At 32.9% G+C, this 14,823-nt stretch overlaps 1 protein-coding gene across 1 annotated transcript in view; it reads left to right on the top strand.

The window, feature by feature from the left end:
- Positions 1-14,823, top strand: part of UNC13C (unc-13 homolog C) — a 161,110-nt gene that overhangs the window by 26,434 nt on the left and 119,853 nt on the right. Inside the window, exons 4-5 of the mRNA XM_013177313.3 lie at positions 12,407-12,485; positions 14,794-14,799. Of these exons, the coding sequence (XP_013032767.3) occupies positions 12,407-12,485; positions 14,794-14,799 (85 nt within the window). The remainder of the gene's footprint in view (positions 1-12,406; positions 12,486-14,793; positions 14,800-14,823) is intronic.

Below are 14,823 nucleotides of genomic sequence, written 5' to 3'. Positions count from 1 at the left end.
AGAGTACATTCAGATAATACTTTATTCCTCAATTTTTTGTGTTTCTTTTTGTTGTTGTTGTTGTTCTTGTTTGTGTGTGTGATTCAAGTATTAGCCAACGGTTAATTCTAGCCTGGCTTCAAACATCAATCCAGTTCACACAGTCTGGTACTTGGAACCTCACTTGTTTCAGCAAAGACTTTAATTAATGTGTTATTCTGATTTCAAGATGGTTAAAGACTGGAAGCAACCATTTTGGAGTTTGCATATTTGTTTTTGGTGATGCTTCTAGAAATAGTGGGCAGTATACTTGCTTCTGTATTGTATTAACGTTTGTTTTTTCTCCCATTTTTCAGTTCAGATGAGAGTTTTTGTCTAGATCAGCTGGGATTTAATTTTTTCAAACAGAAAAATGATTTTTTCAGTGTAACGTGCTGGTAGTTTGCACAGCTGCCTTCCCATTGCCTGATCAGGCATTTTATGTACTTTGTCTTGACAAGGTATGATCAAGGAAATCACAACTTGGTTCCCACTAGCTTGTATTCTAGCCGTTCTTTGTTAAAGTGACTCATTATAATAATAAAGAAAAGTTTACTCGCATTTGATGGTGATAATCAAGAAATGACATTCTGGAATGGTTCAGCAAAGGACTTAGCCTTTTGTGATGTTTGGGGTGAAAGTCACTTACTTTCCTTGGTAGGCAGTAGAACTTCATTAAATGCATAAAAGAGATAAAAATTAGTCTTTGTTTACAATAACATTTTGTCTTGTAGCTGCTAAAGTCGAAGAAAGTATTGTAGTGAAATTAGTATAAACTTATGGTATAACCTAAATTAAAATACTTTCTTACAAATAACAGCTATGAAGGAAACAATCATCTTTTCTACACTAGGAACTAAAGCTGTTAAAGGCATAAGTCCTTAATGTCTCAACTTTTTACTTTGATCTTTACTATGCAATGATTGGATGCTGGGCAAAGAACAGACAGGAAGTATTGTTATTGTATATTCATTCTTATGTCATTCATCTCGTCGTTGATTTGTTGCACAAAAGAGAGAAGATTATTTTCCTTTCAAAATTGCACTTCCCTAAATTGTGGTTAGCTTCTTTAATCTCTTAAAAGTATTAGGTGTGAAGTATGCATGTGTAATTCTCTGACATTGCCATATTTAAGCAATTATAAGAGTTGTAGAGTTGCAGAACCAGCTTTTAGAATAGATACACTTCTTGATAGGTACAGTACTGCCTGTGTGTTGTCAGAGGACATGGTGGTGATCATCTAAAACCAAAATGTTTCATGTATTTAATATTTTGCAGATGACAAACTGAGTTTTAGTAATATTTCTTTTTTTTTTTTAATAGCTATATACGAATTTCTTGATTCTTTGTTATTTTTAAACAAATTTTTTCAACGTACAAATACACGGAAAAGAAACCAGATATAGATGTTTTTGTTAAGCTGAATTTGAAAATCATAATGACAAGATTCGCTGAGGAAGAAAGTACAGACTGGGGAGAACATTAAGCTACTTAAAGAGACAGATATGAGTTATGGCAAATTAATGACTGAACATAAATTACACCACTCATGTCATAATAAAATCTCCTTACTTTTTCCTCTGTACCCACCAGTCTTGATTCTGCCACCCTGTCATTCTTGTTGTTCCTTCAAAGGCCATGTCATCTGTTTCTTTCTTTGGTAATATCATCAGCATTCTTAATTTGTACATAATTATTTTTCCCAGGAAAAGACTATTATTCATTCTTGAATTTGACATTTTTTTGTTTGCTATATGCTAATCCTTAGTGATTGGTAAAGGGAGTCCAGTAAGGACCTCAATTTTAATCTTTTTTTTTTTTGTTATAGAGCAGAATAAGAAAAGGGAGTAATTTTTACAACCATTGCTTGTCAGAAGTAGCTTGGTCTAGCATAAGAATCCTTTATACACATGATGAATTTTATTCACCGCTGATGAAACTGCTCCTGAGTAACTGAGCCCTGAGAATCCAAGTTCTTGAGTCTATCTCAGTCTGTACATTTACTTTTCACATCCTCCGAAATGTGATTTTATTTGTATCATGCAATTTGTATCGTTTTATTTGTATCATGAGATTTGTAGATGTGTCTGGAAGGTGCATTTTGGATCTACCTTAATCTTTATGTTCTTGAGAGTAAGGGGGGAAGAAAAGAATTGAAAAGTTGAAACCTGTAAACAATGACTATGTGAAAATATAAAAGAAAAGCATAAACAGCCTATGCATCCCTTTCCATTTCTTATAGAATGGTGCAGGTACATCCAGAGGAGGTACAGGAGAAATAGATTATCTCCCAAGTTTATAGGATTAGGATACTGCTTGGAAAGCCATGATATTTTTTAGGACTGAAATAATCTCTCCAATATTCTGGGTAAGTTCCTTGCCCACTCAACTAATTTACAAAAGGGATGACTATTTTATTCTCGTGGAACAAGAAACTTTATGAACACAAACAGAGGGATGCCATTGAGGATTTTCACGTAGCCAAAAGGCAATTTGTGAATTTTCTGTGAAAAAAAAATAAATAAAATTTTATTTCAATATGTGCTTGATGCATTAAAAGAATTAGATGAATTGTACTTTTAAAAAGAAATGTACACTAGACATTCTTTACAGATCAAGAATAATGTGTCTAGATTTGCTCTGAGAGGTTGAAGGCTGTTTTTGCCCGTGTACTAGCCACTGTCAAATCAAGTTAAATTTTTCCTCCTCATTTCAAGTTTTTGTTCTTGTTTATCTCTTTTCAAATATGTTATCTGTTGCTGGTTTCTCTGCTTCCATTTCACCCTTCCTCTTAACTCTCAGGTTAGGTGTGCTCTTGTTTTTACAAACACCCATAGTCACAGCCTCCCAGATTCCAAATCTTTTCTGCATTTTTCAAATTAACTTAACTCTCCTTATTTCATGATTGACTGTCCTATGAAAAACTTGAATTGAAAAAATTGTCTTCACTTTCATTGAAGAAGTTTTAATTTGGACACTACCAGACCCAAACATTTAGGTTAGGAACAGTCCATTATGTATTCCTGTGTAATTCTTATTTCTACAGATGCAAGGTCATAGATAATTAATTAATCAGAGGTGGAAAAGTAGTAAAGCTGATTGGCCACGATCCAGTGACATATCATGCTGAAAGTTCACAGCTACATAAATATCAGGATAAAGAAAGGAAGTAGGATTTGGAGGTTTTTTTTTGACAAGATACAGTCTCATCACCTTCATTAGGATGTTACTTATGTTTCAGTACTGCTTTTAATTGGTTGTATCTCTTAATGCTCATATACAGGATACTTATATACTTGTTAGAATTGGAAGCTATGATCCTGTGATAATGACAGCCACAGAGATACATATGTTCAAAGATCAAGTTCTAACAAGGTCTTCATTTTGTTTTTGCAGATGAATTTTTCTTGTTAGAACTTACTACCTTCAACTTACACATTCTCGTAAGCTTTATGTAAATTATTATTATTTCTTTTTCTTTTTGGTCTTTTATCATTATGGTCTTGCTGATACTAATTAAATCATTCACATAGACTGCAAAGATAGTAGAAGGAATTCAGAATGATTCCTTCATTTTGTAGTACTGCAACAGTTCTGCTAAGCAAGTGTTAATTTTGAGAAGTGTTCAGATTTTTCTTTATTGTAGATATTGACCAGAGCTTTCTTCTGGACAATTTTTGCAATGCTGTAAATACTTTGTCTTCACTATTAGTACTACAGATCAGCTCTGGTCTAAAGGTCAAGAATATCGGAAAATGTACTTTTAAAAGATACATTTGCTGTTTTTCTGTTGTTTGTTTATTTTAATAGCATGTATTTTGGGGGGACTTAGGAAATAATTTTAGTTGTGAAGGTTTTGTTTTATTTTTTTCCAAAATATGGAAGAACTAAAGGATAAGATTTAAAAGTTGAAACGTTGGTACTTTGAGGCTGCACTGCCCAAAGCTTGCATAAAGTCATTTTAGTCGGCCAGCATCACCTTACTGTTATGTGACTAGAATGGACAGAAGGAAATGAGGCCAGAACTTCTTTACAAACAACTTTTTTTTCCTTTTTTTTTTTTTTTCCAAATGCTGAGATCGTCCTAGAGACCTGTTAGCTGAAACAGTCAACAGATATGTGATCAGACAAAGGAAGAGGGAGGCTCAAACCTGTCTTTGTAAAGTCTTTTCCACTGCCTTAGCCAGAATCAGAGCAGCTGGCAATATATTCTGGCATGTCATTAATTCATATTTTTATTCTAGAAGCATAATTAACAAAAATGATTTCAAATTTGTCATGAAATTAATATGAGTATGAACTCATTTGAGAATATAGTCTGTCAAAATTTGAGCGAATATTGTCTTTTAGTATGTCCTAATGTACCCCTACACCTTCTGACAGCTTTCTGATTTGGCCAGGAGAGCAGTTTTTCTCTTATTTGGTTCATTTCTTTCATTTCTTAATGTGATATTGTTAGCTCATATAAAGACTCGTTTAATCCAACTTTAATTTTCATAGAAAGTGCTAGGTATTTCTTTGGTGGCGTTTTAATATACTGAGGACCCAGGAGAAGCTGTAAATCCAGTCTTTTAATCTCTTTAATAATGCTGGTATTTTCTCCCAACATTCATACAAAATTTTATATTTCCAATTATGGTTTTCCACTCCAGCAAAAATTATGGAACTCTACCAAAGTGTGGATTTGTGGGTCTTCAGATACCTTAAAGAATAGCCATCTCATTATTTTCATTAACTTACATGGTACTGCTTTTACGCTATTACAAAAATCTCTGGTTACATTTTGTGGTTATCTTATGCACTGATGATGCACTTCCATTCCTCACCCCCCAGTTAAATTTCTGAAAAATTCGTTGCAATTTTCAAGAGATCAGAACAGCATTATATTTATTATATATTAATTATAATTTATTATGCGTCTTTATTATAGAATTATAAACCAATATTTTACATAATATATTGTTATAGATTTATAATAAAGTATAATTAGTTATAGATATATCTATATAATATAATGATATTACAATATAATTTCTATTTAAGTTATTATATAATTATATTATACATTTATTATATTGTAATTTATTAAATACCTAGATTTTTATCTCATTTAACTTCATAAGATTAATTATTCTATAAAACAAATTCATTTAATCTGAAATATTCTATAATCCTAACCACTTCAAGAAAATAATGTATCCCTGTAATCTAAAGTGTAAATTCATTATTGAGTGATTTAAAAGAGATAGAGAGAGAAAAACCTCTTCATTTTTATCATTATTTGGATCTGGAAATAAGCTCAGTCTTACACAGAAATAAGCTTAGTCTTAGACATAAAAGAGTGTTTGCAATTCTTCCCAGATTTTGTCTGCCTAGAGATGGAACAAAAATACATGTATATATGTTTTTGATCAAAGAGTTATTGTTAAATAAGATTTCTTTCATGAAATTGCAATTTTTTATTTGTAATCTACCTTGAGCTGTAATTTTTTAAGAACCACTAGTGAATGTGTGCTATGTCAGAACTCTCAACTAATAATCCAGTTCTCTAAAACTGAGGAGTGGACTGAGGGGAAAAAGATCAGAAAGTGGATTTTCTTCACTATCTCCAAGTGGATACATGTCTCCATTTGCCTTTTTTATCTAATTCCAGCCTATGTGGAATTATCTACAATTAAAGTAGAAAAAAACGTCAATGAACAGGAAAATTTGTTGTTTATGGCTTCTTAACGTTTTAGAAGGAAAGTCCATTTATTTATTTTGATAAAGACAAACTCTTTTCAGAATACAATCAGAACTGACTGCAAGGGTATGAACAAATCTAAACAGAGAAAATTGGAGGAAGAAAGAGAACTGGATATAGTTTTTGTTTGTTTGTTTGTTTGTTTGTTTGTTTTGATTGCTTGATAGTTAGAGTTGCTAATAATACCATGGCTGTTCTGGAATACCATATTGCTAAAGGAAATAAGATCCTTACCAGGCATTACAGCCACTTCTTATATGGGCATTAGTATTCCTCATGATGCAGTGATTAGTTTAATGAAAATTATTTAAAATATCATTAGAATTATGTACAGTATATAAGAAGAAAGCAGTGATGGGTAATACTGTAAATATTTCATTTAAGTGGCTTGCAGTTGTGAGCAGCTCTTTCTGTTCACTCAGTTCATTTTAGGAACTCTTATGTCTTATGTACATACAGGAAATATTAATAATAATAACAAGAAAAAAAAAAGAATAAGAAAAAACAGGGATTCTGCCTTTTATAGATGCATTTTGCAGATGCATAAGTGAGAATGAAGCTCTACTTCCACACAGATGCAGCACCAGATTCACACATTATCTGTATCTTCTGTTTACTGACATTGTATTTCCTTCCAAATAGCTGAAATATTTTGGGGTTTTATGCAGGCACTAAATATTACATTCCTAGCAATAACTTTACTTTTTATAGCTTTTTAGTAGGCTGCTACTCTTTCTTTTAAACATTATCCTTTTGTTTGTCTTCAGCATAGCTTTTACTGGCTAGCTAGCATTTACTCAAAGGTGGATGTTTGACTCCCTCCAGGCAATCCATCAAGATAGACAGATACAAAAATTGCCAAAGAAACTTATTTAAACCATGCTAATTTCTTATTACATTCTCTGTTTTGTACAATTTACGAATCTGTGGAGTAGAGCATAGTCCTGTCAGTCTATCTTAAAAATCAAAGTGAAAGGTGTCCTGAGTAACAACATATTTTTATATTTTTTGTGGTGACGATAGATGATACTTAGCCTCTCAAATTTCATTTTTTTTCCCTGTTCAGTTATATAGTAAAAACTTATGTTACAAACAGTAATTCAAATGACAAGATTTTTTCCCCCTTAATTGTATGGTTTTGTTTTATAATAGAAATATATGTTTTTGTTTAAGAATATAGCAGAGCTAACAACTAAGATTTTATATCCAAACATTAAAGGCTAAAGTATTTTATGAAAATGAATAGTAATATGTTCTGTTATTTTGATCTGTAAACAGTGCTAGTCATTTTGCTTTCATTGGTCTACATTACGTAGGTAATCAAACTGCCGATCTGTAATTTTAGCTTAATACAGTAGCAATTATTTTTAATCTGACTTTGGAAAATTCTATACAATGCACTAGATGTCTAAAGTAATTTGTTAGTATTCATTTGTTGGCTTGCAGTTTTTTGTGTCTCTATCGCGCCATTATATATCTTTGCACTAACAGAAAACAATTTGCTTGTTTCTTCTCTGGAATTTAAATTTGAATATTAAGGACTATTTTGGGAAAAAGTGAAGTGACAAAAAAAAACAAACACATAATCTTCCCTGCTGTCTACAGTTAATGAAATATATTTCAAAATATAACTCCACAGGTTGTGAAGATTAACAATATAGTTTTCAAAGCCAGAGATTCTTAAAGAAAAATTAAATAAAAAATAAAAAAATAAAAAATAGAAGGAACTATATTTATCTTGTGACTCTAGAAATTACTATTTCATAACTATAATTATGAAAATTCATCCATATTCACGGTTCTAAAAATGTTGCTTAGCAAGAAAACATAAGAAAGCTGAATCCTAAAGTTTACATTTTCACCATCACTGAATTTCCACTCCACCAACAGATACAGCTTTGCAATGGGAATTGCTGTGTCTCAGCTGAGACAAAATACTCAGCTGAATGTTGCCTATGGTGCTTAGTGCAGTACAGCTTCATATCACTTTTTTATGGCTTATGAATATTAATGGCAATGAGCAAGAATTACTATCTCTGAGAGCAGCTTAGTAAATATAAAGTGAATCAAAATGCCAGTCAAGATGTGTGGTGTAGTTCCAGTCTCCCCATATTCTCATAGCTTCTTTTGGACAATTAAATCTATCAAGTAGGCTGCAGGGGATATCATGCCAAGAAACACAGTTTCCAAACACAGAGTTTAGAATAGCTTAGTAAAGAATCTGGTTTGTTTTTGTTTGTTTGTTTGTTTATTTTGTGTAAAAAATGGGCTGAAAGGAAAATGTATTTGAGGTACCAAAAAAGGTACTTGTATATACATACACACACACCATGCTCTTTCCCATGCAGGATACCTACCAGTTACACAGCAGAAATGATTGCATGTTTTACTACTGGAAGTTGCATCTAAATTACTACACTAGATTGCCAGACTAGAAGAAAAATCAGGTTTTATTGGAAGATATTATTGTTTTCATAAGAGTTCACTTTAGATGTTTAGATGTTTAGATGTTTGATGTTTTAGCTTTCAAGTCCTATGTTTACCTGTAATAAAGAAGGAAGAATAATTTCACTTGACTGAACAGTGTGGATGTGATGAACACTGGCAGCTTCAGACTAAATAGGGCATTGTTGCTGCTGTGATTAAGTGGAAAGGATCTATTCTAATGTTTTAAAGCTATTCATGTGACTTGTTTTAAAATCTTATTGACAGCTCAAGTATCTGGTTATCTCTGGGGAGAGTTTTTCTTCATAACTTAAGTATAGACAGGCATGATATGAATTATCTTAAAATGTTGTGTGACACCAAATGTAAGTGTAAGACAGTTCCGATTCTCTCTAGAAAACCCTGCCAGAACTGGATTCTCCCTTGCTGGAGAATACTGGCAATGAATTCATGCTCTTTATTCTCCCATCTCTTGGGTGGCATTTTGAACCTAGGAATTCCCCAGCTCCCAGTTTAGGTAAAATAAATTTAAATAATAATAATAATTCTATAGTAGGCAAGTCTTGACTTGGTAGAACTCTAGAAAACTCTAAAACTCTAGCTGTCTGTTGTCTTGTGCCTTGTGGCATTTATCTTTAATTTGTTTTGATAAATATGGATCAAAATGAAAGTGCAAACTCTCTTCTAAAGTTCCAAAATTACCTTCAGCTTTTGCAGAATATGAGTTTGTCTGTGAACCAATAGGTGATCATGCAATAAATTAAATTGTCATTTAGTTAAATGTGATCATTACTTTCTGGATCATATATAAACAATGTGTACTAGTACCTTAATAGCAGCTCATATCCCTAGAAAAAACATCAGTTAGCCTCTATAATAGGAAATTCTCATCTGTAATCAGAGTGTTACCCACAGAACACCTCATAAGTGTAATGTAAAGGGTTTAAGCTTGCTTGGCATGCTTAGGATCAAGCAATTTAATCCATTACCAAGTCTCTGCTAGTTGGTCAGTTTGTTTGTAACAATGTACAACTTAAGGATGGAAGCATCAGTTCATCTTTAATTTGGAACCATGTTATAAGTGTAAACTATATCTATTATTTTCTTTGCAAAATAGAAGTTGAAAATTCATTGTCAAGTAAGATTTCCCTGAAGAACAGAAATGCTTTAGAAGACCAAAAGTTCTCATGCTAGGAAATATAATTTACTCTCTTACGAGCTATGTGAAACTAGTTGCTTTGTGATATGATTGTGAAATTTGTTTGTTTGTTTTAAACTAATGGGAAAAGGGATATAATTTATGGAGACACTTTAATAGAATTTATTTGAAAGAAGTATTTTCATCATCTAAGTTTGGCACCATGTGAAATAGATTACTAAGTTTTTGATACTCATAAAGGAAAGATCTTTGAATTCTAACTGGATGATGGTGTTGGGAGAGCTATATATGGAGCTTTTAGAGTTTAATCTCAGTCCTATTTGAATTTGTGGAGAAAGATTCTTGACTCCGTAGATTTTTGAGTTAAGCCCATAGATTTGGGGGGATACAATATACAAATCTTGTGTATATCAATGTAAATATTAGGAAATCTTTACTGAGGACCTTCCAAGTATTTTGGACTAAAAGGATTAAGTGAATGTATACATTATCATGAACGTTATATGCCAGTCTTTTAAAAAGGTTCAGTCTTTAAAAATTCACATGAGAAACAATGTTCAGAGAGTCTTTGGTTATTACAGGATAGGAGAAAAGGAATTTGTTTCCTCTGTGGAATTTATCTGTGTGTCAACAGAGCCAAATGTGTAACATCTAACTTTTGAGCTTTAGTATTTGGCAGCTATGATGAGTGCTTCATCAGACTAATACAATCTCTGGGACTGGAGAGTGCAGCAGTATTTTCTGACTCATTACTTTCTGGTATTAGTTTTGACAGTTAACAATTCCCTTGATGCTAATAGATCTCTCACATCCAAAGCACAGATTTTATCCATGTCATGATACCTATTGGTTTTGCCGCAAATATTTGTTTACTTTGTGTTTTATAGGTTTATTTTTGATTCCATCTTTGTCCTCTGCTTAAAAAAAAAAAAAAAAAGACAACAACAAAATCCCTTTAATTTTAAGGATATCTTCTTAACTCCTTTTGCATTTTTTTTCTATTTGGAGAGCTGTTCACTATGTAGATTTGATGGATCTGGTAGATTTGCTCTGTTCATTTCATCACTGTTTTACAGTGTAACTGTGCTTGTGCATAACATTTCTTAGAGACAGGAATTTGACAAGAAGGTACCCACATTTCTCTGTAGATCAGAATACGGATCTGTCCATAATAACATGTCATAGAACATATACATGTTCTAGGAACCTCCAAACACAGAAGAGTTAATAGCAGGATGACCAGCATGTGAACTGAGTGGAGTCTTTCTGGGCACCAAAGTCCCAATTCTCTCTTATATCAGATTTTAGATATTCGTTGATCCTGCCAGCTTTCTCCTTTCCCAGAAGTTCTGTCATAAGGCTGTATTGTCAAAGTGATAGTACATGGAATGGGTGGTGCAGAGGAAACCCAAAATAAAGATGAAGTTTAATTAGAACTTCAAATTTTTGGAAATATTGAACAGAAGGTGAGCAAATATCCCCAAAACTTTATATTAAATGATGTCATCTTACTTTTCTTCTCAGTGTCTTTCCTCTAATCTTTCAGTTCAGTTCAGTTAATATTTACCGAAGCTGAACTTTTCAAGTCTACTACTAAGCAAACTGCAAGAGAGCAAATCTGCTTCATTTTATCTGTTGAAAGTAAAGCACATCAATAAATATTGCTAGTCTATTGCTGTGCCAATTTGTTCCAGAATCCTGTGGAATAGTACTGGGACCAAATAGAACCCCATTTTATTCTATGTGAGAGAGAAAAGCTATGGTATATTGTGTCTTAAAAACAAACAAACAAATACACCATACAAACAACAATACAGCATCTGACCAAAGGTCCATCTAGCCCAGTATCCTGCTCTTCCTGACAGTGGTCAAAAGCAGATAAGCTGGAAATTTTTAGAAAAAAGCAAATAGCATAAGCTGATATTTCCTTAGAATACTCTCCTAGTCTCCCAACAGTTTGTATTCAGAGATTACTCAAACCACAGTTAGTGTCCTTCTTTCTAATGTCTATTAATGTATTTTTCTCCACTAAAATCATTTGGATTTCCAATTTAGGAGTTCTGTCAGCTTGTGCTGATGCAGTTTGAAGGTAATAGTAGCAGAGTCGGAGATATTTCTGTCCCTGAACAATTTACAGTCTGCCATACTAGCATACTAATCCAACATTGATTTCAGTTTGTATCAATATGCCAGGCTCTGAATTCTGGCAGCCGATATCTCTGATTCATAATTCCTACTCTATTTAGCTGCAGCTGTGGGACTGTAACATCTATTATATCCAACAGGAATCATTGGCCATAGTCTTGAGTTGAATAAATAAAGAATTTGTCAACTTTACTATTGGGAGGGTTTTAATCCTCAAGGCAGGAGAAGAGATTTAAGATGAAGTACTGACCTTTCTGAAGGAAGTGAAAATTCTATCGCTAATTTCAGTTATATCTCCTTTCACTCAATAACTGTGATGTATATAAATAGAATGAGGACTTGAAGATGTAAAGATATTTGCTGCAAAACTTCTTGATTTATGTGTTGAGAAACAGATAAATAAAAGAACACCTGAAAAGGTATTTGAGACAGTACCAAACCAAAGGATTTTGGCAGGGAAAATGTTGGATCTTGAAAAATGATATAACAAGATCTGATTATGTGTCTAGTTCGAATTTTAACTCTTATGCCAAACATAAAATTACAACATATCCTGTAAAATGTTGCTGTATATCTCAACTACAAATTTACAAGTCTTCTGGATGAAAAGCTACCGTTACACCTTTCAAATCCATGATAAAAAAAAAAAAAAAGTGTTAGGAGGTATTAAGCAATGTTTCAGCTACTTTTCTCTGCTTTGAGAGAATGCCAGCAGAAAACATACAAACCAAGAACACTCTCATTAATTTTTCATAGTAATTAGAAAGCTTACATTCTTTAGCTGATGATTGCTAATTTTTATGTTAACTGTACACACAGATATTGTAAGCAGTTCTAAATAGTGCAAGCTTGTAAGCCACAGATTTTTATTTTCTTTACCTTTTCATCTCCTACAGAGCTGGCTGTGGGCTATACGGAATTGATAGCATGCCAGACCTGCGCAGAAAGAAATCTTTTCCAATTGTTCGAGATGTGGTAAGTTGCTTCTGGCAGCATAAAAGTGTTTATTCGTCAGTTGTTTGAATCTTTCTTTTAATTAGTTTTAATTACAGAATCACAGAATCATCTAGGTTGGAAGAGACCTCCAAGATCATCTAGTCCAACCTCTGACCTAACACTAACAAGTCCTCCACTAAACCATATCACTAAGGTCTACCTCTAAACGTCTTTTAAAGACCTCCAGGGATGGTGACTCAACCACTTCCCTGGGCAGCCCATTCCAATGCCTAACAACCCTTTCAGTAAAGAAGTTCTTCCTAACATCCAACCTAAACCTCCCCTGGCACAACTTTAGCCCATTCCCCCTCGTCCTGTCACCAGGCACGTGGGAGAACAGACCAACCCCCACCTCGCTACAGCCTCCTGTAAGGTACCTGTAGTGAGCGATAAGGTCGCCCCTGAGCCTCCTCTTCTCCAGGCTGAACAATCCCAGCTCCCTCAGCCGCTCCTCGTAAGACTTGTTCTCCAGACCCCTCACCAGCTTTGTTGCCCTTCTCTGGACTGTCTCGAGCACCTCCATGTCCTTCTTGTAGCGAGGGGCCCAAAACTGAACACAGTACTCAAGATGCGGCCTCACCAGAGCCAAGTAATTGTGCATGTGAATGATAATTTGTCTACAATTAATTACTTTATGGAAGGAAAAAAGTATCTTAATTGAAGGGTTTGTGACCAGTAAAAGCCAATGATACAGTTATAATACACCAGGTAAATCTGAACATCTCACTGATTATTTAGAAATTATTTGTGGAATCAGATAATGTGCATGTTGAACTAGTTTATGAAAACAGCTGCTCTTGAGTGCTTGGGATACTGTCTGGTTTGATTTATTATGACACTGGAAGAGGAAAAAATGTTTTTAGAAAAATAACATTGACTTCAATATGCATGTTTCAAAGATTTACATATATTTTCACTACAAAGTGTGATATTTTAGCAGTCATGGGTAATAATAATTTGGGGAAATAAATTTCAGAATTTGAAAGGAATGGAAGTTCCTTTGAGATTTATTCTGACTTTCAATGTAAATGAGATTAAGTAGAACTCTCTGCTCTTCAAAAAATAAAAAATAAAAAAAAATATTAAAATTTAAGTGCAGAAGTCATAATTCAATAAAATACTTATTTAGTCTCTGGTGGTGGTGAGCCCCAAAACCAGTTTCTCACTGTACAGTGAGTCAAGGGGAGTCAGCCAAAGTAAATTAATATAGTTGTCTTCAAAAGATCAGCCTTTACCAAGTTATCACTTAGTGTCTTCTTGGCCACTTTGCTCAGTTACTATGCCATGATATATATGACACTATAAATGCATCACAACAAGAAAACATAAAAGCAGTTTTAGATTAGAATTCCTTTTAAAATAAATGGAAAGTTGCAATTTACAATGTAGTAGAGCCTGCAGTCACTAAAACAATATTTTTGACAGCAGCCAATCTATGGTAAATTGTATTACACAAGTATAATTTACAGCCACATTGTTATTCGTTTACACATAATAAATAGAACTTTGCTTTATTCTTAATTGTTGGAATTGTTTACAGATAGATGTTTCTTAGTATAAGCTAAAACCATCAGAATCCTAACAATCCCTTTCTTTAAAAAATGTAATAAATTATCAAAATGAAACAAAAAAGAACATTCACTTTCTGAAAGGATGGAATAAAATTTGCATTTTATTATTCAAATATGTCAAAGGTAATGATTACCGCATTTGTATCCGGTTATTTAGGGATAATTCCTCCTGAAATAATTCTAGCTTTAACAAGTAGAAATTAAAGTTTTAAAATTGAAATTTATTCTGAAATTTAATCATTATGAACATATAGCTTGACTCTTAACAATAACTCTTTAACTGTATGTTTTTCTAAATAGTAACTTATATTACATCTCAGTTCTGCATCTGTAAATCTAAAACAATTTTACCAAGTTAAGAGGAATTTATTTCAGACTTATGTGTAGGTCCCCTTCATCTTTGAAATATTATTTGTATTTGAAGGTTTGTGCACTCTAAGCAATCTCCTTTGAACTCTGAGCTTTTATTAGATTGATTCCAAAATACCTCATTTAAATCAGAAATTTAATTCTCAACTCCTTCTAGGAACCAATAAATGAAAATGATGTTTTTTATGTTTATTTATATGGCTGTTTCAGAAACAGAAATAATACTACTTGAAATGATTGCTAGTTTCTTTTGACAGTGAAATAGATACTATTTGATATCTTTTTGATAAATCTGACAAATTATTAACATTCTCTAATCTCTTTCATATTGCGGCTGGATTTTTCAGGCTATGGTAAGTGTTTTTCTATTGATTTGT

Source organism: Anser cygnoides, chromosome 11 (assembly GCF_040182565.1).
Source record: "Anser cygnoides isolate HZ-2024a breed goose chromosome 11, Taihu_goose_T2T_genome, whole genome shotgun sequence".
Taxonomy (NCBI): Eukaryota; Metazoa; Chordata; class Aves; order Anseriformes; family Anatidae; genus Anser; species Anser cygnoides.
Note: the sequence above shows the minus strand (reverse complement) of the source record. Positions and strands in the feature narration are given on the sequence as shown.